Consider the following 26,707-nt stretch of genomic DNA (forward strand, 5'->3'; position numbering starts at 1 on the left):
TCTCTGCCTGTAGCACTTGGGAGTAGCTGCCCAGTGCTTTAGGCTGGGTGAACTGGGTGGCTCGAAGTCTGCCCCTAAGGTCTGCACCTGACCCTGACCTTCTTCCTTGCTGCATCTGACCCACGGGGTCAGGAGGAAGTCACCGGCCACAGTTATTACAGGAGGTGCCCCCAGAGGTAGGTGACGGGGTTCATTCAGATTCTGCATCCGCTTCCTGCCTGGGTGATGCAGCCTCTGCACCTAATGGGCCACGGGTGCCCGGGGAGGAGGTGCCCAGATGTCCCTTCTCTCCCAGCTCAGCCCGTCCCATCTGTGATGTCCGTGGAGGAGAAACCAGCAGGAGTCAGTTTTTGAGGGCCTTGGCAGGGACCTGGCTGAGCGGCACGATCACTTCAGTGCCGGTCTCCATGGTGGTACGGGAGCACTGTCGGCTGTTGCGCATGCTGTAGAGCTGCTCGGTGAGGTGCTTGCGGAACTTCTTGGTGAGGAAGCAGTAGATGACAGGGTCGAGGACACAGTTGGTGCTAAGGAGGCAGAGGGTGACTTGGTGTGCGTCGTTAATAGCCTGGTGGAAGTCAGTGTTCCGGAAACCCAGCTCGGCCAGGGTCCAGGGCAGCTGCACCACGTGGTGGGGCACAAAGCAGATGATGAACACGGCCAGGACCGTGCAGACCATCCACAGCGCCCGGCGCTTGACCTCCGCATTGCGGGGCTGCTGCACCGGCTGCGTCAGCAGTGTGCGGATGATGACCAGGTTGCAGGTGAGGATGATGAGGAAGACGATGAAGAAGCTGGCCACGATGAAGATGTGGATGAGGAGCACTGGCACGCTGCCCTTCTCATAGTGCTCAAAGCAGCGGGTGACGTTGCCCGAGCCCGCCTGGCCGGCCACGACGTTGGTGGAGTCCAGGATGAGGAAGTAGGACGCCGCGGCCGAGATGGACACCCAGATGACCAGAGACAAAGAGATGCCACGCTTGCGGGTGGTGGCCTGAGCAGTCTGGATGGGCTGGGTCACCGCCTGGAAGCGGTTGTATGTGATGACGCCCAGGAAAGCCACAGAGCAGTAGGTGTTGATGAAGAAGAGACAGCCAGCCAGATTACACAGGAATTTGGGCAGGATCCAGTTGCCCTGGTTGTGGTAGTAGATGATCCACAGCGGCAGGGTGATCAGGAAGAGCAGGTCCGCCACGGTGAGGTTCACCATGAAGATCTTGATCTCGTTGAGTTTCTTGGAAGGGTACAGGTGGGCAAAGACCCATAGCACGTAGCCATTGGCAACAACCCCCAGCACAAAGATGATGCTGTAAACAATCGGGAAGAGGGTGTATCGGAACTCAGAATCTACCCGGGAGGAATTGTGTGGCTCCATCTCTCAGGACTGGAAGGGTCACTGGTCATCGGGTCCTGGCTGTGCCTGGAAGACCAGAGGAGGATTCTGGTTAATAAAGAGCCAAGAAAAGACTGTCCTAGCCCATCAATTCCAGGCCGGCCGGCTGTGGTGTGAAGGATGCTGTCTCCTCCAAAATTCATGCTGAAACTTCGTGCTCCATGCAACAATAAGAAATGTTACCTTCGAGAGGTGGAGAGCGCAGAGGCTTCAGGAACAGGACTGGTTCTCTCTCTCTCTCTCTCTCTCTCTCTCTCTCTCTCTCTCTCGTTTAAGATTTATTTATTTGAGAGGCAGATTTACAGGCAGAGAAAGGGAGAGACAGAGAGAGAGGTCTTCCATTCACTGATTCACCAAATGGCCACCACGGCCAGAGCTGGGCCAATCCAAAACCAGGGGCCAGGAGCTTTTTCTGGGTCTCCTACATGGGTGCAGAGGCCCAAGCACTTGAGCCATCTCCACTGCTTTCCTAGGCACATTAGCAGAGAGCTGGATCAGAAGTGGGAGCAGCCAGGACACGAACCAGCACCCATATGGGCTGCCGGCACTGCAGGCAGAGACTTTACCTGCTATGCCACGTGCTGGCATAAAAGGGTTCAAGAGTGAAGGGAATATTCTTTCACCCCCTTTGCCCTTCTAGCTGTCTGCCAGGTGAGGGCACACACTCAGGGGGCCATCCCGAGGAGCAGGCACCCAGCCTAGCAGGTAAGGTGTTGCTTGAGATACCCACATTCTAGATGAGAGTGCCTGGTGTTGAGTTCCAGCTCCAGCTGCGCGCTGACGTGCACCCTAGGAAGGACCAGGTGACGGCTCAGGTAGTTATGTCTCTGTGAACCATGCGGGAGATGCTGAGGGGTTCCTGGCCAGTATGGGCATTTGGGGAATGAACCAGCAGGTGTCCATCTGTCTCTCTGCGCCTCTGAAATTAATTAATTAACTTTAAAAATGCTATCTTGTGGGGTGTGCACGTGGCACAGTGCTTCAGATGCAACTTGGAGTGCTCTCATCCCATATGAAAATGCCTAAGGATGAATCCCTGTTCTGATGCCAGCTGCCTGCTCATGAACGTCCTGGGAGACAGCAAGTGATGCTCAAGAACTTGGGTCCCTGCTATTCCAGAGAGAGACCCAGAGAGAGCTCCCAGCTCTTGGCTTTGGCTTGGCTCAACCCCAGCTCTTGCAGGCATTTGTGAAATAAATGGGAGTAGATGGGAGATCTCTATCTACCTATCTCTGTATGTCTCTTTGCCTTTCAAGTAAACAAAATATATAATTTTTTAAAAGATTTACTTATTTATTTGGAAGACAGAGTCATGGAGAGAAAGAGAGAGATAGAGATTTTCCATCCAGTAGTTCACTCTCAAAATGGCTGCAAAGGTCAGGATTGGACCAGGCTGAAGCGAGGAGCCAGGAACTCCACCCTGGTCTGTCATGTGCATGGCTGGAGCCCAGGTACTTGGGCCATCTTCCACTGCTTTCCTGGGCTCACTAGAAAGGAGCTGGATCACAAGTGGGACAGCCAGGACTCAAACTGGCTCTCATATGGATATTGGGATTGCAGGTGGCATCTTGTCCAACTGTGTCACAGTGCCAGCCCCCAAATAAAATTTTAAATGCCATCTTGAAAGCAGATGGCCAAGCCTCACGAGACACTAGACCTGCCAGGATCTTGACCTTAAACTTCCAGCCTCCAGAACTATGAGGAAACACATTTATGCTCTTTATAAATTAGCCAGCCTCATGTATTTGACTGTAGCAGTACTAACAGACTGAGACAACCCCATTTTGCATAGTCCCAAAACTCTAAAATCGATGTCATCTTCCAACCAATTGGCAGCACTTTTTCACTATATAAAATAAGTGTATTTTTATGATGAATAACATCTGAGATTCAGTGACATCAATGACATTCAGTTTCTTTTCTTCCTTTTTAAAATATAAAGCTTTTTCTCGAGGCCGGTGCTGTGGCGCACTGGGTTAACGCCCTGGCCTGAAACACCGACATCCCATAGGGGTGCCAGTTCAAGACCTGGCTGCTCCACTTCCAATCCAGCTCTCTACTATGGCCTGGGAAAGCAGAAGATGGCCCAAGTCCTTGGGCCCCTGCAACCACGTGGGAGACCAGGAAGAAGCTCCTGGCTCCTGGCTTCAGATTGGCACAGCTCCGGCCGTTGTGGCCATTTGGGGAATGAACCAGCTGATGGAAGACTTCTCTCTCTCTCTCTCTGTCTCTCCTCTCTCTCTGTGTAACTCTTTCAAATAAATAAATAAGTAAATCTTTAAAAAAAAAAAAAGCTTTTTCTTTTGGCTTATTTCAGATAATCTATTTCTAAAGATAAAATATCTAACTTCATATTATAAAAAACATTTAATTTTCTGATAAAATCTGAGTATTTCCTATTGACGGGATTTGCAATAAACATTTTGGCGGTGGGGCAGGTGTTTGGCACAGTGGTCCAGGAGGTGCCTGGCACCCTCTCAGAATCCTGAGGTTTGAGTCCTGACTGCTTCCAATTCCAGCCTCCTGCTTGTGCACACTTGGGAGACACAGATGATGGCTCTAACACTTGGTACTTGGGTCCCTGCCACTCACATAGGAGGTCTGGATGGAGTTCCCAGTTTCTGGCTTTGGCCAGGCCCAGCCCTGGCTCTTGTAGACATATGAGGAATAAATGAGTAGATGGGAGTGTCCTCCTTCTCTCCCTCTCTCTCTGCCTTTCAAATAAGTAAAATAAAAATTTTCAAAAGGAATTTAAAGTTTTTTTATGATAAAATATTCTATATTTAAAAATAAAAAATAAGCTATATGTTCATAAAAAGTCTGGAAGATACAGAGAAGTATAATATTAGAGTCCCCCAGAGAATGAAAAACATGAAGCAGTCATTAGAAAGAATGAGAGGGGCTGGTACGGCAGCACAGCAGGTTAAGCCACTGCCTACAGCACCAGCATCCCATATGGGCGCCAGTTCAAGTCCTGGCTGCTCCGCTTCTGAGCCATCTCCCTGCTAATGCACCTGGGAAAGCAGCAGAGTTTCGGCCCAAAGTGTTTCGGCCCCCGCACCCACAGGAAACCCAGATGAAGCTCCTGGTTCTTGGCTTGGGTCTGGCCCAGACCTGGCCATTGCAGCCATTTAGGAAGTGAGCCAGTAGATAGAAAACTTCTCTCTTTCTGCCTCTGTCTCTCCTTCTTTGTAACTTCGCCTTTCAAATAAAGAAATAAATCTTAAAAAAAAAAAAAAAGAAGAAGAAGAAGAAGAAAGAAAGAAAGAATGACAGTGCTCATCGCTGTGGTACAGCAGGCTGGGCCTCCACCTGAGACACCTGTATCCTCTATGGAACCAGCTGGAGTCCCAGCTGCTCCAATTCTGATCAAGCTCCCTGCTGCAGCACCTGGAAAAGCAGTGGAAGATGGCCCAAATGGGAGACCCTGATGGGGTTCCTGGCTCCTGGCCTCCGCCTGGCCCAGCCCTGGCTATTTCAGCCATTTTGAGAGTGAACTGGCAGATGGAAGATTTCTCTCTTTCTCTGTAACTGTCTTTCAAATAAATAAATCTCTTTTTTTAATTTTTATTTATTTTATTTTGACAGGCAGAGTGAATAGTGAGAGAGAGAGAAATAAATAAATCTTAAAAAAAAAAAAGAAGAAGAAAAGAACCGGGAGTGGGAGCGAGGAAGACAGCCGTGACCAGCACCTCTTATTTATTTTTATTTATTTAAAAGGCAGAGAGAGAGAGAGAGAGAGAGAGAATCTTGCATTCACTGTTTCACACCCCATTGTCTGAAACAGCTGGGGCAGCGCCCAGCCAAGGCCAGGCCTGGAATTCAATCCCATTCTCCTGGTGGAAGGCAGGGACGCAGGCATTTGTGCCAACACCCGCTGCCTCCTAGGTTGGGTATCTCACACATAGCAGGAAGCTGGAGTTGGGAGTGCAGACAGGCTTGAATCCAGGCAGTCCGTTAGGGGACGTGGACATCCCAGTGGCGTCTTGGCTGCTCCGTCGCCCTCCTGCCCTTCAAGACCCTCCTGACGGGCGGATGCTCACCCTTCCAGCTCTTTCTTGCCTCGCTCCCCTTCAGCTTTCAGCTGTAGCCAAACCAAACTCCTCACGTCCTGTAGAACCCGGTGTGTCTCCGAGACCTCCTGGCTCCTGCCCAGGCCGGAGTTCCTGCTCCGCCCAGCACTTATCACTGGGCTGCTTCGGAATCACACAACACAGTTTATGAGCTGACCAAGGGCAGGATGGGTGGGTCCTCAGAGGCCTCAGAACCCAGCTCCAGCCCGGAGCCACGAGTGCCCATCCAACGAATGTGTGAGTGACCAACCGAATGGGTGAATTGGGCTCAACTATGTGTGTGCTTGATCACAGGGTGAGAAGATTTCTTTTAAAATAAATAAATAGGGGCCGGCATGTGACATAGCAGGTAAAGCTGCCGCTTGCAGCACCGGTATCCCATATGGGCGCCGGTTCGAGTCCTGGCTGCTCCACTTCCGATCTAGCTCTCTGCTATGGCCTGGGAAAGCAGTGGCAGATGGCCCAAGTCTTTGGGCTCCTGCAAGTCCTTGGACTGCTCCTGTGTGCAAAAGCTCCTGGCTCCTGGCTTTAGATCAGCACAGCTCCGGCTCTTGGGGCCAGTTGGGGAGTGAACCAGCGGATGGAAGACCTCTCTCTTTCTCTCTCTGCCTCTGCCTCTCTGTAACTCTGCTTTTCAAATAAATAAATAAATCTTTAATCAATCAATCAATCAATTGGGGCTGGCATTGTGGCCTAGTGGGTTAAGCTGCATTGTAGCCATGGCATCTCATATGGGCCCTGAGTTCAAGTCCCGGCTGCTCCACCTCCAATCCAGCTTCCTGCTAACACACCTGGGAAAGAAAGCAGTGGAAGATGGCCCAAGTTCTTGGGCCCTTGCACCCAAATGGGAGACCCGGAAGAAGCTCCTTGTTTTGGTCTGGCCCAGCCCTGGTCATTGTGGCCACTGGGGAGTGAATCATTGGATGGAAGACTTCTACCTCTGCCTATGCATCTCCCTCTCTGTACCTGCAGCTTTCAAATAAATAAATAAATCTTAAAATTTTTAAACAATAATAATAAAAATCAGGGCCAGCACTATGGCACAGCAGATTAAGCTGCTGTCTGCAGTCCTGAGATCCCATGTAGGTGCCAGTTTATGTCCCAGCAGCTTCACTTCCAATCCAGCTCCCTGCTAATAGCCTGGGAAAGCAGCAGAGGATGGCACAAGTGCCCCCACGTGGGAGACCCAGAGAAAGCTCCTGGCTCCTGGCTTTGGCCTGGCCCAGGCCTGTTGTTGCAGTGATCTGGGGAGTGAACCAACAGATGGAAGATCTCTCTCTCTCTCTCTCTCTCTCTGTCTCTCCCTCTGTTGCTGTCACTCTTTCAAATAAAAACAATAATAAAGCTTTGAAAAAAAATCAAATGAATGCAAGAAAAAATTCATGATGCACAAAATACCAAATTTTCAAGGAAAGCTAAGATCATTACAGTGCCAGACAAAGTCCTAATAAAACCTGAGGGAAAGAAAACATCCTTTTCACTTCTAAAAAATTTTGCATGAAAATACAATTTATCTGGGATTATGGAAATTTTGGCACCCCCTTCAATTTCGCCCCTGTAAGTGCCTCCCTTGTCTCACCCAGGTGCTGGCTAAGGTGCACAGATTTTTCTGCCTTGGGGGGCAGGGCTGGGACAGCCCCACTGGGCCCCCTGGCTGCAGAGTGGTCTGAGGACCTCTGGAGCCCAAGCCGGCCAGGAGGAGGGCACCTCCTGTGTGGGCTGAGGGTTGGGACGTGGCTGCCCCAAAGACCCAGATGGAGCAGCAGGCCCTGTCCAGCTGGCGCTCAGCAGAGTGAGGCCAGATGTGTCCCCACACCCCAGGAACACAGGGGTCTGGGGGAGACAAGCAGGGCCGGCACGTTAGCCTTAAAGGCGAGAGGGAGCTGAGCCGGTGGAACAGCTCTATTCCATGTTCTGGTCTCAGGACCCCTGGAGACCCTTAAAAAAAAATCCCTGGAGGCCCCAAGGGGCTTTTGTTTAGATGGGTTACAGCTATCAAGATTTAGCACGTTAAAAATTACAACAAAGACATTCTAAAACATGTCATTTTTAAATAAACCCCACCCCGTAGTAAGCTTCTTCCTTGTTAACATAAATAACATATTGCTAGTGAAGCACAGCTACATGTTCCCAGACATAAACAGTTTAGGGAGAGCAGCGGAGTGGATTTACAATTTGTACAAAGCTCTTTAATGTTGGGCTTAACCAAAGGCAGCTGAACTCCCGGACCCGCTTCTGCATCAGCCTGTTGGGATCCCGGCTTTTGGGGGAAGCATCTGAGGACACTCTGCCCTTCCACCAGCATGGCCTTGCCAAGGCAAGGAGTGTTTTAATGGCTTTTTTTTCCCGGATCACTGGTGAGACTCTTCTTCGGGCCCATGTCAAAGCTGCACAGATGAGAGTTTTGTCCAGGTTGGCGGCGATGCACACCCTGGACCCCCTCAATAAACTTGGTGAAAGCTCTTAATGCTACCACGCCTTGGTCTGCCTGCCATCGGAGTGGATCTTCTCTTTTTGTGGACAGAAAGTGGGATTTATTGGGGGGTGTAACTAAGAAGGGGAGCGCAGCGGAAGCCTCCCCCCCGTGCCGGGCCTGACGCTTGTCCTTGGGGACCACCGCTGGGGAGTGTTTGACCCCCACAGCCGTCAAGGATGAGCTGCTTCTTGGCTACCATGTCTTCAAATTCACCAGCATCAAACGTGGTACAGTCTCACTTCCTCCAGATGTGGACCGTCTGGGGCCAGAGAACTTGACTTTGTGTCTTATTCTGTAGTGTGATGCAGAGGGGCGGCGACAAACCTGGCCATTGTGCCCTGGCACTTCCTGAGGCACCTTGCATGCCTGCCTGGAGCCCAGGCTGGGGACAGCCCCAGGTCAGCGACATGAGCAGCCACAGTGAGGGCCGTCTCCAAGGCTCCTTAGGGCTCGCCCGAGCAGCAGGCTTCACCCTACCCAGGAGGCTCCTGTGTAGCCCTCAGACTCTGGGCCCCATGCAGAAAAGCAGAAAGAGACAGAGAGGAGTATTCTTCCACCTGCTGGTTCACTCCACAAATGCCCACAACAGCCAGCTCAGGGCTGAGCCGGGCCAAAGCCAGAAGCCCGGCTCTCCATCCGGGTCTCCCACATGGGTGGCAGGAGCCCAAGCATCTGTTGTCTTTCAGGATGCATTAGCAGGAAGCTGGGTTGGAAGTGGAACAGCCAGGACGCAAGCCAGCACTCCAGTAGGGGATGCCGGCATCCCAGGCGGTGGTTCAACCTGCATCACCCCGAGACGAGTGGATCTTTCGCCTCTGTATCACTTCGAAGCCTGAGTCCTTACTCATCTCTAGATGAGTAATGTTGTCCACTGAGTTGCGCAGGTCTTCTAAGTAGTGACCTTTCATTATGCAGTATTCAAAGACGGCATTTTGGATATCTCTACAGTCTCATCAGGAAATTCTTGCCCGTTAGAAAGCAGTCAAGGCCATGCTGGCAGATACAAGGTTTCCAAAAATTCTTTCTCTTCCTTCCTTTCCTCCCTCCCTCCTTCCTTCCTTCCTTCCTTCCTTCCTTTCTTTTCAGGCAGAGTTGAACAGTGAGAGAGAGAGAGAAAGGTCTTCCTTCTGTTGGTTCACCCCCCAAATGGCCGCCACGACTGGCGCACTGCACCAATCCGAAGCCAGGAGCCAGGTGCTTCCTCCTGGTCTCCCATGTGGGTGCAGGGGCCCAAGCACTTGGGCCATCCTCCACTGCACTCCCGGGCCACAGCAGAGAGCTGGACTGGAAGAGGAGCAACTGGGACAGGACCGGCGCCCCAACCGGGACTAGAACCTGGGGTGCCAGCGCTGCAGGCGGAGGATTAGCCTAGTGAGCCGCGGTGCTGGCCCAAAAATTCTTTCTTTTGAGAGCTCGAATTTTTTCATTGGCTGGGACCCTCAGCCCCCACTCCCTGACACCCCCCACCCAGTCCGTGGACCACCCTGGAGGTGGGGTGGCCGGACCACCTGAGGAAGGGAGTGTAAGTCACAGTGTGCAGAGAGGAGGAGTTTTGTTTTTAGATAACTCCAGAGATGTTCGGAGAATAATGAACGCTACATTTACCTAATTAAACACCCATGAACCACCACCACACTAAACAGCATGACTCAAGAATGTTCCCGATCAGCGACATCCCAAGTAGAGCCAGATGTTTCTTTAGCCACACCTGTGGGTATCCCCAGGCTTTGCCCAGCATTCGCTCTGCTGGGGGCTTCGGGACCGGCAAGCGATCAGCAAGGCCTGTTACCTCTCATGGCTTCACTTGCTGGCTTGGGCATTTGGGAACACAATGGCAAATAGACCAGCCAGGCGCTTGCTCCCCTGGGGCTCGCAGCCGGCAAAGACCTCCCTGAAGAAGTGAAACTCGGTGTGGGCAGGAAAGACCCCTCAGGAAAGCTCCGGGTGGCAGGTGAAGACCTGCCCTGGGACCAGGGGCGCCATTCCTGCTGGAGCCTGGGGGAGGAGGATGGGAGATGAGGGGCGGCCCCAGCTGGAGGCCAGGCAGGGGCCTTGTGCGCGTCGGTGCCTGGGTCCCAGCACCCAGGCGCGCCTCTGACCCCGGGATTGTCTTACACAGTGGACCTCTCTTTGTTCTTCGCACCAGGACCCCACTTTGAGCAGCAACCAAGTGTGTTTCAATTGCCCGGATGTCTCCTCTGTGAGACTAAGTGTGCTAAGGGCAGGGCTCTGCGGGGTTCACCCCGTGTCACTGTGCTTAGCAGTGTGACTGACAGGCAGTTGGTCCTCAGAAATATTTTGGGGGGGGGTGTAGCCTTGTGATGCAGTGGGTGAAGTCACTGCTGGTGACTTCCGAGTGGCGGGTCCGGTCCTGGCTGATCTGCTTCAGATCCCGCTCCCTGCTGATGCTCCTGGGAAGGCAGTGAACGACGGCCCTGGCGTTTGAGCCCTTGCCACCCACATGGGAGACCTGGACGCAATTCTCAGCTCTTGGCTGCAGCCTGGTCCAGCCTTGGCAGCTGGGGCCATCTGGGGAGTGAAACAGCAGATACAAGATCTCTTTCTCTCACCTTTCTCCCTCTCTCTGTCATTCTGTTTTTCTTCTTCTTCTTCTTGTTTTTTTCAGATTTATTTATTTATTTATTTGAAAGGCACAGTTCAGAGAGAAGGAAGAAGAGACAAACAGACAGAGAGAGAGAGAGAGGTCTTCTCTCTGCTGGTTCACTCCCCAAATGAACACAACTACCAGGGCTGAGCTGGACCGAAGCCAGGAACCAGGAACTTCTTCTGGGTCTCCCACATGTGTGCAGGGGCCCAAGGACTTGGGCCATCTTCTACTGCTTTCCCAGGAGCATTAGCAGGGAGCTGGATAGGAAGTGGAGCACCTGGGACTCGAACCAGTGCCCAAATGGGATGCTGGTGCTGCAGATGGCGGCTTAACCTACTCTGCCACAGTGCTGGCCCCTTGTCTGTTGCTTTACTTAGAAAAATATTGTCCTTTGAGATCTACTCTAGGGGCCAGCACTGGTTCACTCCCCAAATGGCATGGAAGAAGCTCTGACTCCTGGCTTCCGATTGGCCCAGCTCCAGCCATTGCAGTCATTTGGGAAGGGAACCAGCGAATGAAAGACCTTTCTCTCTGTCTCTCCCTCTCTCTGTCTGTAACTCTGCCTGTCAAATAAAGAAAATCTTTAAAAGCTCTGCTCTAGCGAGTGCTTCCTCTGGGAAGCCTTCCCTGGTTGCCTCAGGCAGGAAGAGTTACCTTCTCCTCTGGTCACCGATGTCTGGGCACATTCCCCAGTACCGCAGCTGTCACGTGCTGTGAGCACGGATTTCTGTGCTATTTCCTCCCCAGGCGGGGAGCTTCCTGAGAGCAGGGATCTGATATTTTTCATCTCTTTACTTTCAGGGTCAGGCACTGGGGAATGAGTAAATGCACAAATGGCCAAGCACCTGGTGACTCTCCTGAGGAGCCTGGGACGAAGGAAATGTGTCCGGACTTTGGGAGCTGGGGACTAGGGTGGGGAGAACAAGGCCTCTGGGATCGGGAAGACCCGGTTTATACCCAGCTCATCCTTCACTCACTGTGTTACCTTGGGCGAGTGACTTCACCACTCTGAGCCCCAACTGTTTTTTTCATTTGCTAAAATCCTACAGTCCCAACAATGACCCCAAATATAAGCATGCAAATACCTAGAGTTCGGGCCAGACCTGAACATCTGTGTGGCAACTGAAGTCAAGAGACAAAGTCTAAATGTTTAAAAATCAGAACTTTGGGGCTGGTGCTGTGATATAGAGGGCTAAGCCTCTGCCTGTGGGGCCAGCATCCCATATGGGTGCTGGTTCGAATCCCGGCTGCTCCTTTCCAATCCGGCTCTCTGTTTATGGCCTGGAAAAGCAGCAGAGGATGGCCCAAGTCCTTAGGGCCCTGTATCCACATGGGAGACCCAGAAGAAGCTCCTGGCTCCTGGCTTCGGATTGAACCAGCTCTGGTCATTATGGCCTTTTGGGGAGAGAACTAGCAGACGGAAGACCTCTCTCTGACTCTCCCTCTTTCTGTCTGTAACTTCATCTCTCAGATAAACAAATAAGTCTTAAAAAACAAACAAACAAAAAAACAAGGCCGGTGCCACGGCTCACTAGGCTAATCCTCCACCTTGCGGCGCCGGCACACCGGGTTCTAGTCCCGGTCAGGGCGCCGGATTCTATCCCAGTTGCTCCTCTTCCAGTCCAGCTCTCTGCTGTGGCCCAGGAAGGCAGTGGAGGATGGCCCAAGTGCTTGGGCCCTGCACCCCATGGGAGACCAGGAGAAGCACCTGGCTCCTGCCATCGGATCAGCGCGGTGCGCCGGCCGCAGTGCGCCTACTGGCGGCCATTGGAGGGTGAACCAACGGCAAAAGGAAGACCTTTCTCTCTGTCTCTCTCTTGCTGTCCACTCTGCCTGTCAAAAAAAAAAAAAAAAAAAACCAGAATTTGGACACCTCCAAGTCCATCCACACCCCCAGCACAGAGTCTGAGCGAGGAGGTGGGGGAGGGGCGCAGGTGCCACAGGGGATCTAAGCACCCAGCTGTGTGGACAGTGGGTGGCTGCCCATCTGCATCAGAGGAACGCGATTCAGAATCGGTGAGACAGCACCGCATAGCAGGACCACGGCCACTCTCCAGAAACCAGAACAGCAAGTCCTGCCGAGGATGTCCCGGGCTGGAACCCTTGACACTGTCGGTGGGAGCCGACACAGTGCAGCCGCTACGGAAAACTGAAAATAGAGCTACCAGTAACCCACCGGTCCCACTTGGAGGCACGCGTTCCAAGAACAGGACCTCAAAGACGTGTTCGTGCTCCCATGTGCACAGCAATACTCTCAGTAGCCAAGTTGTGGGAGCAACTGAGATGTCCATGGATGCATGAATAGATCAAGAAAGTGTGGTCGAGGGGCGGGCATTGTGGCGCAGCGGGTTAAGCTGCCGCCTGCCATGTCAGCAACCTGTACGGGTATGGGTTCGAGTCCCGGCTGCTCCAGTTCTGATCCAGTTCTCTTTTAATGCACCTGGGAAAGCAGTGGAGGATGGCCAAAGTACTTGAGCCCCTTCCACCCACATGGGAGAGCCAAATGGAGTTCCAGGCTCATAACTTTGGCCTGGCCCATTTGGGGAGTTGAACCAGCAGATGGAAGGTCTCTCTCTCTCTCTCTCTCTCTCTCTCTCTTGCACTGCCTTTCAAATAAATACATAAATCCTTTTTTTAAGAATGTGGTCTATCCAGAGCCATACCATGCCGTGGTATCCAGCCTTACAAAGGAAGGGGGTTCTAGCACAGGCTACAAAGCAGGCAAACGTGGGGGCCGGATGCTAAGCGAAATAAGCCAGCGACAAAAAGGCTGGTCCCAAGATTCTGCTTCTCTGAGCCAGCTCAGGTCATCAGCTGCATAGACCGACAGGGGCTGGGGGCCGCCAGGGCTTGCGGGGAGCAGCCTGCTGGGTAGGAAGCTCGGGGGGCGCCAGAGGAGAAGTTGTGCAGGACAGGATGCCTTGCACACCAGCGTGAGCAGGGCTCATGGGACTGCACGCACACCTGACTGTTAAGAAGCAAATTTCTGCTGCTCTTCTTTCACCACAGTAAAGAGAAAAGTTTTTTAATGGGCCTAAGAGATGTGGGAAGACATTATAGATTTCAACTTGGACTCTATGACTCAGCTTCCCCTCTTAATAGCTGTGCAGCTCTTCGTAAAACTGCTTCTCCTTTTTGGGAGTGCTGACAGTGACACAGCTTCTTCCTACGGCTTTTGGATTTTTGTGTTTTTTTTAGATTTATGTTATTTATTTGAAAGGCAAAGTTACAGAGAGAGAGGGAGAGAGAGAGAGAGACACACACACACACACAGAGGAGTGATTTTCCATCCACTGGTTCACTCTCCAAGTGGCTGCAATGACCAGAGCTAGGCTGATCTGAAGCCAGGAGCTTCTTCCCAGTCTCCTATGGGGTGCAGGGGCCCAAGGACTAGGGCCATCCTCCACTGCCCTCCCAGGTGCATTAGCAGGGAGCTGGATTGAAAGTGGAACAGCCAGGACTCAAACCAGTGCCCAAGTAGGATGCTGGCAGTGCAGACGCAGCCTCTTTCTAGAGCTTTTGTGAGCATCAAGCAAAATGAAGAAATTGAAGTCTTCAGGGAGGATGGTGGATAAGAGCACAGCTTCTGGAATCAGATAAACATGGATTCCGATCCTGCGTCTCAGAGTGAGCGTTTGGTACAGCGGCTTGTCACTGCTTAGGATGCCCTCCGCTCGTGTCAACAGTCGCAAGGACTTTAAATGCATAGCTGCAATAGGAGGACTCCTATGTCAAAGTCAAGGTTCTGGGGCCAGCAATGTGGCTTAGTGGGCAAAACACCACCTGCAGTGCCAGCATCCCATAGGGGCGCCAGCTGGAGTCCCAGCTGCTCCACTTCCGATCCAGCTCTCTGCTATGGTCTGGGAAAGCAGTAGAAGATGGCCCAAGTCCTTGGGCCCCTGCACCCAGGTGGGAGACCCAGAAGAAGCTCCTAGCTCCTGGCTTCAGATCAGTTCAGTTCCTGCCATTGCGGCCATCTAGGAAGTGAACCAGTGGATGGAAGATCTCTCTCTCTCTCTCTCGCTGCCTCTGTCTCTCTGTAACTCTGCCTTTCAAATAAATAAATCTTTAAAAAAAATACTAAGTAGGAAAGGCCTGATGTACAGTGAGAGCTCAGACCACTGGTCACCATCGGCAGTGTCAGAGAAGCCACCGGGTTCCCACGACTCCTCCCTCCTGTGCTGGAAACTCCCGGGGGCAGGCTCTGGCAGGTCGCCAGGGACTGTACACTGCAAATGCCCAGGCACTATTTACTAAATAGATCTATTCATCTCTCCAGTTCCAGTTTTCTCATCTAGAAAATGGGGATTATGGGGACCAGCACAGTGGCACAGTGGGAAGGACTACTGCCTGCAGCACCAGCATCCCCATATGGGCACTAGTTCAAGGCCTGGCTGCTCCACTTCTAATCCAGTTCTCTGCTATGGCCTGGGAAAGCAGTAGAAAATGTCCCAAGTGCTTGGGCCCCTGCACCCACGTGGCAGACCCAGAAGAAGCTCCTGGCTCCTGGCTTCAGCGTGGCCCAGCCCCAGTCATTGTGGCCATTTGGAGAGTGAAGCAGCAGATGGAAGATTTCTCTTTCTCCGGGCCCAACCACAGACACACAGACACCCAGGACACCCCCAGAGACATCTCCCCAACTCGCCATGCCGAGACAGGATCCCAGCCTCTTACCACACACATCCCCCAAACTCTGTGCCAAGGGTAAGGGCAAAACAATGCACAAACCAGACACCACCTCCTGCAGCACCCACAGCACAGATTTCCGCATCAGTGCTCGTGGAGAGCCCTGGCCATGTCTGCGCAGCCCCGGCCAGCTGATGGACATGTTCCCACCCAGCCTCTCACTTCGTCCTCCCCACAAACCACAAGGTCAGCATTTTGGTTGCCAGTCTGCAGAAGAAGAGTGAGGCCCCGAATCACCCCAGGTCCCAGCCCGTAAGCTGCACCTGAACCTGAACCTGAACCTGGAGCTGACTTCCGCCCCCGGCTGGCCGCTCAGTGCCTGCACCTGCTCAGAATACCCCGAAAGAATGCAGCGTGGGTGTCAGGCAGAGCTGCTGGCTGTTGGGAGAGAAAGCCTTCCGGCCCCTCTTCCTCACATTGCTGAGCCCCAGCAAGGGAAGGGCGTCCAGCTGTGCCCTTGACCCCAGACCCTGGGACCTGGTGGTGGACCACTGGCTGCAGACCTGGTTACATGGACTGATAATCTGCTTATCTTCACTATCCCCAGGGTTAACGTAGCATTTAGTGAGCTGCGAAGTCCCCTGTCCCATCTCGGACCCTTTCCCTCTCCTGACAGTCCTGGCAGGGAGATGGCATTGTCCCCATTTCACAACTTAGGGACCTGCACAGAGAGGGGTATAATTCAACCAAGATTGCACAGCCCGTAAAACAGATGGCATTCAGCTTCTGGGATCCACCTGCGCCCACCTCCTATCACCATCATCCCCCCCAGGTAAGTCTCTGAGGACACCTTGGCCCTGCCTTGGCCTCAGAGACCTGGAGAGAGGGTGCTAGGCCCCCTGAGGAAGTCTGACCCCAAGCAATTCTCTCCTACCTTGAGACTCTGGCTCTGAGCAAAGTGCCCCCCAACAGGACGCCGCCCCCTCCCTTCAGGTGCCCAGCTGGAGCCGGGAACCCTCCACCCCCACCCCCGTTACCTGTGGCGGTGCTAGGGGCTGCCACTGCACAGCCTGCGCACCTCCGTGCGGTCCCGGGCCCCGGCCGGCCTCGGCGCTGTCTGGCAATTGCAGAAGTGAGGAAACAGCTTTTCACTGCCAAGTCACCCCCGAGGGGAAATGCAGTGACCCCAGGGCCTCTCCAGCGGATGCCACAGGAGCCTCCAAGCTGCACCGCCCAAGCCCCGGGGCCCTGCTAGGAAGCCTCTGCCACAGCCCTGCAGGGCGGGGTGCCAGGGAGCCCGGGCAGGAGAGAGAAAGCAAGAAGGGAGAGAGGAAGAGGAGCAAGCAGGAGTGAGTGACCAAGAAAGTGCAGAGGGAGCCAGGGGACAAAAGGAGAGGGCAGGGGACGAGACGGAGGGAGAAAGGTGCATGCATGGAGACAGACAGACAGACAGACACGTCCACGTGGGAGGGCCCAAGACTGAGGGAGTCCAAAGAGCAAGAGGTGGACAGCGAGTCTGTGCCTGCCCTGCGCTCTGGTGCTGAGAGCAGAGCGAGAGAAGCGGGGCGGGGTGGGGAGGTCCCTGGAATTAAAAGGGAGAGAAGCAGCATGCGGCTGGGAAGAGCTGCTGCATGGGAGGCAGGACGAAGTCCCCTGGGAGCGCAGGCGGGCACGGGAGCCGGGGAGGCTGGGCAGCGCGGGCAGTTCACAAGGGTGGACCCACGAGTGCGTGTGAGACAGAAAGGGAGGAGGGTGGGGCTTCTGGCGTACACGCGCGTCCGCCCCCCGGCCTCAGGGTCCAGTCTGCGCCCTACCCCCCCAGTTCATTCAGCTGACCTGCAGCCACAGCCCTGTGGCTGCCGCTGTCCGAGGAAGCGAGTGCTGTGGACCCCGGCGGACCCTGCAGCCTCCCACACAGAGAAGGAAGCGGAGGTTCAGAGAGGCCCTCAGCCAGGCAGGTGCAAACCAGAGCACAGGCTCCCCACTCCCCGCTGGGCACCCAGCCTCCCCTGCCCTTGCACTCCACCGCTGTCCTTTCTTTGCTTCCCCCCCCCCCCCCCCAAGAACACAGCTCTTTATTTTTGTCTGAGATACAAGCGCTCATTTGGATGACGCGACTCGAGCCAAGCAGTGGGTTAGGACGCTAGCTCTGCCCTCTGTTCCAGGGAGCTCCAGCCAAGGAACAAGCTAAGCAGACTCTGGACAGCTGCAGGCTGTCACATCCGCCGTGACAGACCTACAGCCTGGGGGCCCAGCGGGCCTTAGAAGCCAGCATCCCGTATGAGCACTGGTTCGCGTGCCGGCTGCTCCACTTCCCATCCAGCTCCCTGCTAATGCACCTGGGAAAGCAGCAGGAGATGGCCCAGGGACTTGGGCCCTGCCACCCATATGGGAGACCCGGATGGAGTTCTTCTAGCTGTTGTGTCCATTTGGGGAGTGAACCAGCAGATTACAGGCTGGTGCTGCGGCTCACTTGGCTAATCCTCCGCCTGTGGCGCCAGCACCCCGGGTTCCAGTCCTGGCCAGGACGCCGGATTCTGTCCCGGTTGCTCCTCTTCCAGGCCAGCTCTCTGCTGTGGCCCAGGAGGGCAGTGGAGGATGGCCCAAGTGCTTGGGCCCTGCACCCCATGGGAGACCAGGAGGAAGCACCTGGCTGCTGGCTTTGGATTGGCGCAGCACGCCGGCCATAGCGGCCATTTGGGGGGTGAACCAACGGCAAAGGAAGACTTTTCTCTCTGTCTCTCTCTCTCACTATCCACTCTGCCTGTCCAAAAAATAAATAACTCAGTCTACAGACTGGCACTTCTGGAGCAGGACTGCCCCCAGGAAAGCTGCACGTGATGACAGAGACGAAGGTGACGAATACGGAGAATGTCACCCGTCTGTGTGCAGCCCGGTCTGTGTCTCTGTGGATTCTCTAGAACTCCATATTTGGTTAGGAATTGGGAGTGAGAGCAGAGTGTGGCCCGTTTCTCATTCCACTGCTCCTCTGACTTGGCCTTGCCGCCTGGGTGGGCTGCTGGGTTCACATCTCCTGGTTGCTGGCAGGGGCCAGGCCCTGGGCAGGCTGTTGGGCTAGCCAGTCCTTGCAGTGACCTCATGACCCTATTTACTGCCCACCAGGCCCCGCCTCTGAAAGGCTCCATACCACAGGGCCACACCGGGGACCAAGCTGCACACATGACCCCTTCAGGGACAAACCACACCCAAACCGTGGCAAAGGGGCTGTCCCAGATTAAGAGACTGAAGAGACACGTGAGATCTAACACGTGTGGTCCTTCTTTGGAAGCCACACCAGCAAATCAACCGTGAAAGACATGTATGGCGGCAGGTGCTTAGCCTCACAGTTAAGGCGCCCACATCCCAGAGCAGCTACCTGGGTTCAATTCCCAGTTCTGACTTCTAGTCCAGCTTCCAATGCAGACCCTGGGAGGTAGGAGTGATGGCTCCTGTCACCCTCAGGGGAGACCTGGATTGAGTTACTAGCCTTTAGCTTTGGCCCAGCCCAGCTCCTGCCAGCCGCTGCAGGCAGCTGGGAAGTGAACCTGCAAATGGGCTTGCTCACTCTTTCTCTCTCTGCCTTTCAAATGAATAAATACACACAAAATATTTACAGGTGAAATCAGGTATTTGGCTTTTGCTTCAGAACACTACGGAACACCCCTCAGCTGAGAAAAGCGGGTTACTGATTGCTGAAGGATCTGGGAATGGGTACAAGGAGCTCCGAGAGAGCATCTAACACCCTCTTTCCTGTGCCCTCAGCCTTTTAGAGAACAGAGGTTTCCGCTTGCTTTCTTGCAGCACCTCCGCACGCGTTTAGATGTTGGAGACCACACGACCGTGAAAAGGAAAATCGTCCCAATGTTTTGTAATGGATAATTGTGTTAGGGGCAGTAATTTTCCTGTGGTGGCATCTCATGGGGATGCTAAGTGCTGTATCTTATCCAGAGTAGGTGGAAATGAAGATGATATAACCTGGACAACGATGAGTGACAGGAAAAGGGCCGCGACAGCAACGAAGATGCTGGCACCAGAGGTGCGTCGAGGCCAGGAGTCAACTGCTTCCTGGCATTTGACAGTGCGGAAAAGCAATATTTATAAATAACGTACTATCGCTCAAAACACGGAAGTAGGTTGGTACCTAAAGGGATGAACTGAATACTGTAAGTGGACATGAAACTCGTATCAGTGATTCTCAACCAGGGGTATCCGTGCCCCGCACGAACATTTGTCAATGTCTGGAGACTTTTTTTTTTTCTAAGATTTGATTATTCAAAAGGCAGAGAGAGAGAGAGAGAGAGAGATTCGATCTACTGACTCACTCTCCAAATGCCTGCAAACACCAGAGCTGGGCCAGGCTAAAGCAGCAGCCAGGAACTCAGCACATGGCTGGCACAGACTCCAGTGCCTGGGCCATCATCTGCTGCCTCTTAGGCACGTTAGATGCAGTTTGGGGCACTGTGAGTTAAGCTGCAGCTTAGAACTCCCACATCCAATGTTGAAGGGCCTGGTGTAAGTCCCAGTTACTCCACAATTCCAACCTAGCTCCCTGCTAATGCACCTGGGAAGGAAGCAGAAGATAGTCCAAGTGCATGGGTCCCTCCCTCTCACCCACGGGGGAGACCAAGATGGAGTTCTTGGCCCCACCATAACTGTTGCAGACATTTGGGGAGTGAGCCAGCAGATAGAACTGTCTCTGTTGCTCCCTCTCTCTCCTTGCCACTCTGTATTTCAAATAAATAAACAAAACTTTAAGAAGATACATTTTTTTGTTAAAGTTTTTTTTTTTTGGACAGGAAGAGTGGACAGTGAGAGAGAGAGACAGAGAGAAAGGTCTTCCTTTGCCGTTGGTTCACCCTCCAATGGCCACCGTGGCCGGCACGCTGCGACCGGCGCACCGCGCTGAGCCAAAGCCAGGAGCCAGGTGCTTCTCCTGGTCTCCCATGCGGATACAGGGCCCAAGAACTTGGGCCATCCTCCACTGCACTCCCGGGCCATAGCAGAGAGCTGGACAGGAAGAGGGGCAACTGGGACAGAATCCGGCGCCCTGACTGAGACTAGAACCTGGGGTGCCGGCGCCACAGGCGGAGGATTAGCCTATTGAGCCGCGGCACCGGCAAGATGTATTTTTATGGGGCCAACGCTGTGGCTCACTTGGTTAATCCTCTGGCTGCGGTGCCGGGATCCCATATGGGCACTGGGTTCTGTCCCGGTTGCTCCTCTTCCAGGCCAGCTCTCTCTGTAGCCTGGGAAGGCAGTGGAGGATGACCCAAGTGCTTGGGCCCTGCACCCACATGGGAGACCAGGAAGAAGCACCGGGCTCCTGGCTTCAGATTGGCACAGCACCGGCCATAGTGGCCATTTGGGGAGTGAACCAACAGAAGGAAGACCTTTCTCTCTGTCTCTCTCTCTCACTGTCTAACTCTACCTGTCAAAAAAAAAAAAAAAAAAGATGTATTTTTATTTGAAAGGCAGAGTTACAGAGAGGGAAGGACAGACTGAGAGAGAGGGATCTTCATCTGCTGACTCATTCCCCAGATGGCTGCAATGGCTGGGGGAGGCCTGGCTGTAGCCTGGAATTCCACTGGGATCTTCCATGTGGGGACAGGGCCCCAAGGACTTGGGCCACCTTCCACTGCTTTCCCAGACACATTAGCGGGGAGCTGGATTGGAAGCAGAGCAGCCAGGACTTGAACCAGTTCTTATATGGGATGCTGGCTTAACTGCATCACAACGTGGGCCCCAGTAAGGCAACAATGTATAATAGCAAGAACTATTGGACTATTTTTTTTTTTTGCCAAAGATGCATAAATTCTTGACGGAGGGAATTATAAAAATTACTGAAAAACAACTGAACAGGAATTAAATAAGCAGGTAGACGGACCACAGTCATGCATGAGACTGACAGTATCAAAAAGATTTAAGTGTCTCCCACCTTCATCCATAAAGTCAGTGCCAGTACAATCAAAATACCAATAGAGTTTTCTAAGAAATATTATATAAGCTGATTCTAAAATTCAAAATGAAAAAGATTCCAAGGTAGCTAGGAAGCTTTCTTGAATAATTTATTTTTAAATATACCTATTTATTTGAGAGACAGATCTGCTGGTTCACTCCCAAAATGTGTGCAACAGTCCCTGAAGCTGGGAGCCAGGAACTCCATCGAAGTCTCCCACGTGGAGGGCAGCAGCTCCTTCCTTGAGCTCCCCAGGGTCCGCATCACCAGGTGGAGTGGGGAGCAGAGCCGGGCATGCAGTCAGGCACTCTGATATGGAATGTGGGCGTCTTAACTGCCAAGCCCATCACCTGACCCCAAGAGTAGCCAAGAAATCCTTGAAGAACAAACAAGGACAGATGAACAAGGACATATGGGACCTTTCCTATCACGCTGCAAGTCTCAAAGTTTCATCGTTGAGAGAGTGAAATTAACAAAGGGATAAACAAATAGTCCAAAAGAACAGAATAAAGATCCCAGAAATGGAGAGCACCTATATGGAAACTCTGACATAGCTGACAGAGTTGCCAAAACAGATCAATAAAGTGACAGTTGCTGTAAGTTATTACTTATTCATGGAGGGGGGGGGGCAGATATAATTAGATCCCTACCTCACACCATATCCAGAATTAAATTGCAAATGGAATAAGGATCTAATTGTGAAAAGCAAAATATAAAGAATTTTGGGGGGCTGGCACTGTGGCACAGGAGGTTAAAGCCCCAGCCTGCAGCGCCAGCATCCCATGCGGGCGCCAGTTCGAGTCCCAGCTGCTCCACTTCCAATCCAGCTTCCTGCTAAAGTGCCTGGGAAAGCAGTAGAAGATGGCCCAAGTCCTTGGGCCCCTGCACCCACATGGCAGACCCAGAAGAAGCTCCTGGCTCCTGACTTTGGATCGGTGCAGCTCCAGCTGTTGTGGCCATTTGGGGAGTGAACAAGTGAATGGAAGAACTCTCTCTCTCTTTACCTCTACTCTCTGTGTAATTCTTTCAAATAAATTAAATAAATCTTTAAAAAAATTTTTTTGGAAGCAAGTAAGTATCTTTATTACCTAAAAGCAGTGGAAATTTTCTTAAATTAAGACATGGGACTTACAAATAATAAGGTAAGTTGGACCATGTAAAGGTTAAAACTGTGGGTATTGAAAGATACTATCAAAATAATGAAGGGACAAGTCACAGATCAAAAAATACTTGTGGCTGGCGCCGTGGCTTAACAGGCTAATCCTCCGCCTTGCGGCGCCAGCACACCGGGTTCTAGTCCCGGTTGGGGCGCCAGATTCTATCCCGGTTGCCCCTCTTCCAGGCCAGCTCTCTGCTATGGTCCGGGAAGGCAGTGGAGGATGGCCCAAGTGCTTGGGCCCTGCACCCGCATGGGAGACCAGGAGAAGCACCTGGCTCCTGCCTTCGGATCAGCGAGATGCGCCGGCCGCAGCGGCCATTGGAGGGTGAACCAACGGCAAAAAGGAAGACCTTTCTCTCTGTCTCTCTCACTATCCACTCTGCCTGTCAAAAAAAAAAAAAAAAAATACTTGTAACATAAGAATTCACAATATGACAATGTATTTTCAGGGATAATCTAATGTCTGCAAACAGCAACTTAAAAACAAAAGAAACGTGCATCAAAGAAGGAATCGGAAATTCACAGAAGAAAAAGCAGAAATGAGCAGGAAACATAAAAATATGATCAACATTATGGCATATCAGGAGCCCACATTAAAACAATCACCCAGCACGCTGGAAAGAATTCAAATCTGTTAATTCCAAGTGTTGAGCAGGATATAGAACAATGGGAACTCCCATTTCACTGTAAAAGAGGGTATAACTGGAACTACTATGTTGGAAATAAATTTTATAGCAAAGTCGAAAATGTGCATCCTTCCTCAGGATACACCAAAAATCCTGAACACTAGAAATAAGGAGACATACATTTGTATGCTTCTACAATGTAATCTTATTCATATAGTAAAATGAACAAAACATAGATATAACATGGGCCACATAGCATGGATAATCAACATAAAACTTAGTTCCAACTGCTCCGCTTTTGATCCAGCTCCCTACCAATGCGCCTGGGAAAGCAGTAAAGATGGCCCAAGTGCTTGGGCCCCAGCCATCCATGTGGGAGACTCAGATGAAGCTCCTGGCTCCTGGCTCCTGGCTTCAGATCGGCTTAGCTCCAGCCACTGAGGCCATTTGGGGAGTGAACCCTCAGACGATCAAGATCTCTTTCTCTCTCTGTCTCTCTCTGTGTAACTCCGCCTTTCAAATAAATAAATAAATCTTTTTTAAAAAGACTTTAAAACAGCATTCTATTAGAAAACACAGTGTGCAAGCATTAATAATATAAAGACAAATTCAGGATATGATTACCTCTGTGACAGCAGGAGGTTTACCTATCACATCCCCATAGTCCACTTAACTAGCAGTGGGGACACGAGTATTTGTCATACAGTTTTATATATACATTTCTATTTAAAAAGCAGACAGAGTTAGATCTTCCATCTGGTTCTCTCCCCACATGCCCACAGCAGCCAGCGGCTGGGTACTCCAGTGGGGGGTCTCCCACATGGGTGCCAGGAACTCGACTGTTTGAGCCACCGCCTCCAGGTGGGCATTGGAGGGAGCTGGGACTTGAACCCAGGCCCTCTGACAGGGGCTGCAGGCATCCTAAGCGGCGTCTTAGCAGCTGTGTCAAACGCCTGCCCCTTTGTGGACGACACTCAGGTTAAACCGTGGAAGTCCGTGTCTCTGCGTCTCTATCCGGACCACAGGAGCCCGCGTCCAGCAGGTACAGCCAGGAGAAGCAGGAGACGGGAGATGCGGGGATGACGCTGCCTCACATACCAAAGCTTACGCTCAAGTCACAGTGATGGGACCAGGGCAGTGCGCGCATGGGGACAGAGCAAGGGGGCAAAGGAACAGAATAGAGGAAGAGGGGCAGCGATCATGCACCGGAGACCCCCGAGGGCCCAAGGCCCCGGGACAGCAGCTCCAGAGCGCTTCCCCGCCCCACCCACACCCCACAACTTCGGTGTCTCCCTCCCCAGCCCGTCTGCTGCTCTGCCTTGGTAGATGAAGAAACCCTGGAAAAAGTCTATGGCTGCCTCTTAGCTGTGGCACATTCAGCAAGTTTCTTAACCTCTCTGAGCCTACTGCCATAGCTTAAAATGAAGATCACAGCAACTAGTTCATAAAAGTATTATGTAATAAAACAATACTCTTAAAGGCATTTAACACAGGGTCTGGCTCCTAGCAAGTACATGACAAATGCTGACTGGCTTGCTTGCTTGATTTGAGAGACAGGAAAAGAAATAGAGAGCGCTCCTATCCACGGGTTCCCTCCCCCAAAGGCCTGCAAAGGCAGGGCCGGGGCTGGAGGTTGGATCCGGAATTCCATCCTGGTCTCCCACGTGGGCAACAGAAACGCAAACACTTGAGCCTTCATCACTCTCCCAGAGTCTGCCTCAGCAGGCAGCTGGAGTCAGGGCCCAGAATCAAGAATCAAACCAGTGTTCTGATGTGGGAGGCGGGCGGCTCTACCACCGGGCCAAGTGCCTGCCCCGGCCCATCTCAACCTGGCTCTGCTCCTGCCCCTCTTGCTGCCCTGTGCCACCCTGACCGCCCCAACACACAAGCAGTGCCCCAGGGGGGACAACGCTGCTGCCCAATGAGCAGAGGCTGTTGGGGGAGGGGCTCTGTGGTCGGCACAGGAGGGTGAGGGGAGATGCGGGTGGGAGCGTGTGGAGCAGGTGTCGGCCAGGGTGGGTGCTTCGGCCCCTGGGTGAGGCCATACACCACGTGCAGGGCCATCATGGCTGCTGGTTACCGTTTGTGCATTGTGTGTATCTGAGGAAAGGGGTCTGTTGTGTGCTATGTGTGAACAGCCGTGGTGTTTGGGGGGAGGGGGGGGCTGTGGGCTGGAGAGTGTGTGCTGCGTTTGAGGTGAGGGGTTTGTGTGTCGGGGGGGGGACAGGGGGTTCACACGTAACCTGGCTCTGAGCACCCTTCCGCGGCCGGACCACTCCCATGGACCCTGTGGTACCACTGGGTCACCAAGCCTCTTACCTGAGACACAGCAGGGACTGGCGCAGGAGGTGATGGAGGCTGAGTGGCAGGGGCCGCTGGGAGCATGGACGGCCTCCCAGGCAGCTCAGAAGTCGGCAGGAAGCAGAAGGCAGGCCTGGCCCCGGGTGTGTGACTCATGGGCGGCCATCGGCGCTCCCAGGGGAGGCCAGGAAGCCAGCGCTTTGGGTGGGGCCCCAACCCCACGGTCACCGGGAATGCCCACTCTGAGCATGGGCAGGGCCAATAGTACTGAGCTGGCCCAGGCTAGCCGAGGAGGGAGGAACTGGGCCCTGGGCTGAAGGGGAGGTGAGGCCCTGACCTTAGCAGTCCTAGTTGGGGGCCCGGGGGGCGGCAGAGGGAATCCAGTGCAGCCCTCAGGAGCCGAGCTTCGAGCTTCAGGGCCGAATCCAGTGAGAGGGCAAAGCTGCTCTCAGGAGACAGCCCTGCCTGAGGGGGAAGCTCAGCCAGGCTCGCCCACAGGAGACCGCCGTCCAGTGGGCTTGATGCAACTCTGCCTGAAGACGCCCCACCTGTTAGACAAGAGGAAACTGCCCACCGGAAGTGGCCTCCAGCTGAGACAGACAAAGCCAGCCCCGCACCGTGCCCCTAGCCTGAGGGAGGAGGCAAGTTCTTGCTCCGGCTGTGCCCGCTGCGCTGTGTGGGGGCCCTGCTTGCCCTGATGGCAATCCTAGGACAACACATGGCAGAGACCAGGAAGCTGGCGCTGTTTCAGGACTTGCACTCAGTGCGTAGTGGATTCGAATCCAGTCTGAGGTTTAGAGTTTTTTTTTTTTTTTTTTGGACAGGCAGAGTGGACAGTGAGAAGAAAGGTCTTCCTCTGCCGTTGGTTCACCCTCCAATGGCTGCCGTGGCCGGCACATCTCGCTGATCCGAAGCCAGGAGCTAGGTGCTTCTCCTGGTCTCCCATGGGGTGCAGGGCCCAAGGACTTGGGCCATCCTCCTCTGCACTCCCGGGCCATAGCAGAGAGCTGGCCTGGAAGAGGGGCAACCGGGACAGAATCCGGCGCCCCAACCGGGACTAGAACCTGGTGTGCCGGTGCCGCAAGGCGGAGGATTAGCCTGTTGAGCCACAGCGCCGGCCTAGAGATCTGTTTTCAATACACAGAATCTCCCCGGGCTCACAGGACAGGAGCAGTGTTTCACCCGGTTCTGCCGGGCCACAAAGCCAGTGAGCAGCAGAGCAGACAGCCAAGCTCCTCCTGAGCTGGTGCCCTGCCCCAGGGCCAAGGTGAGGGGCGCTGACAGTCTCTAGCCAGGAGTAAGTGAACCAGATGTGCCAGGACAGGGCCAAGGGAGAGAGCAGATCCCCACCCCCAGAGCAGGCCCAGACCCATCTACAGCCTGTCTCAGGCTTCCTCCTCCCTCCACCAGGGCATCCGGAAGTGAGAGGATAGACTGCCACAAGCAGCGCCTGGCACTTTTGGTGGTGACACTGGCATTTCATTTTTTTAAA

The 26,707-nt window shown here is 53.3% G+C and overlaps 1 protein-coding gene across 1 annotated transcript; it reads right to left on the reverse strand.

Annotated features, from left to right (window-relative positions):
• Window positions 1-220: 220 nt before the first annotated feature.
• On the reverse strand, window positions 221-25,312 carry PTAFR (platelet activating factor receptor). Its single transcript, XM_062193200.1, has 2 exons — window positions 25,234-25,312; window positions 221-1,417 (listed from the first exon to the last, which is right to left on the reverse strand). Exon 2 carries the CDS (start codon window positions 1,370-1,372, stop codon window positions 344-346), a length of 1,029 nt encoding a protein of 342 aa, XP_062049184.1. The 5' UTR covers window positions 1,373-1,417; window positions 25,234-25,312; the 3' UTR covers window positions 221-343.
• Window positions 25,313-26,707: the final 1,395 nt, after the last annotated feature.

Source organism: Lepus europaeus, chromosome 5 (assembly GCF_033115175.1).
Source record: "Lepus europaeus isolate LE1 chromosome 5, mLepTim1.pri, whole genome shotgun sequence".
Classification (NCBI taxonomy): Eukaryota; Metazoa; Chordata; class Mammalia; order Lagomorpha; family Leporidae; genus Lepus; species Lepus europaeus.

Bases quoted from the DNA above. Each gene is read 5' to 3' on its own strand.
- PTAFR (XM_062193200.1), bottom strand. From the start codon at position 1,372: ATGGAGCCACACAATTCCTCCCGGGTAGATTCTGAGTTCCGATACACC.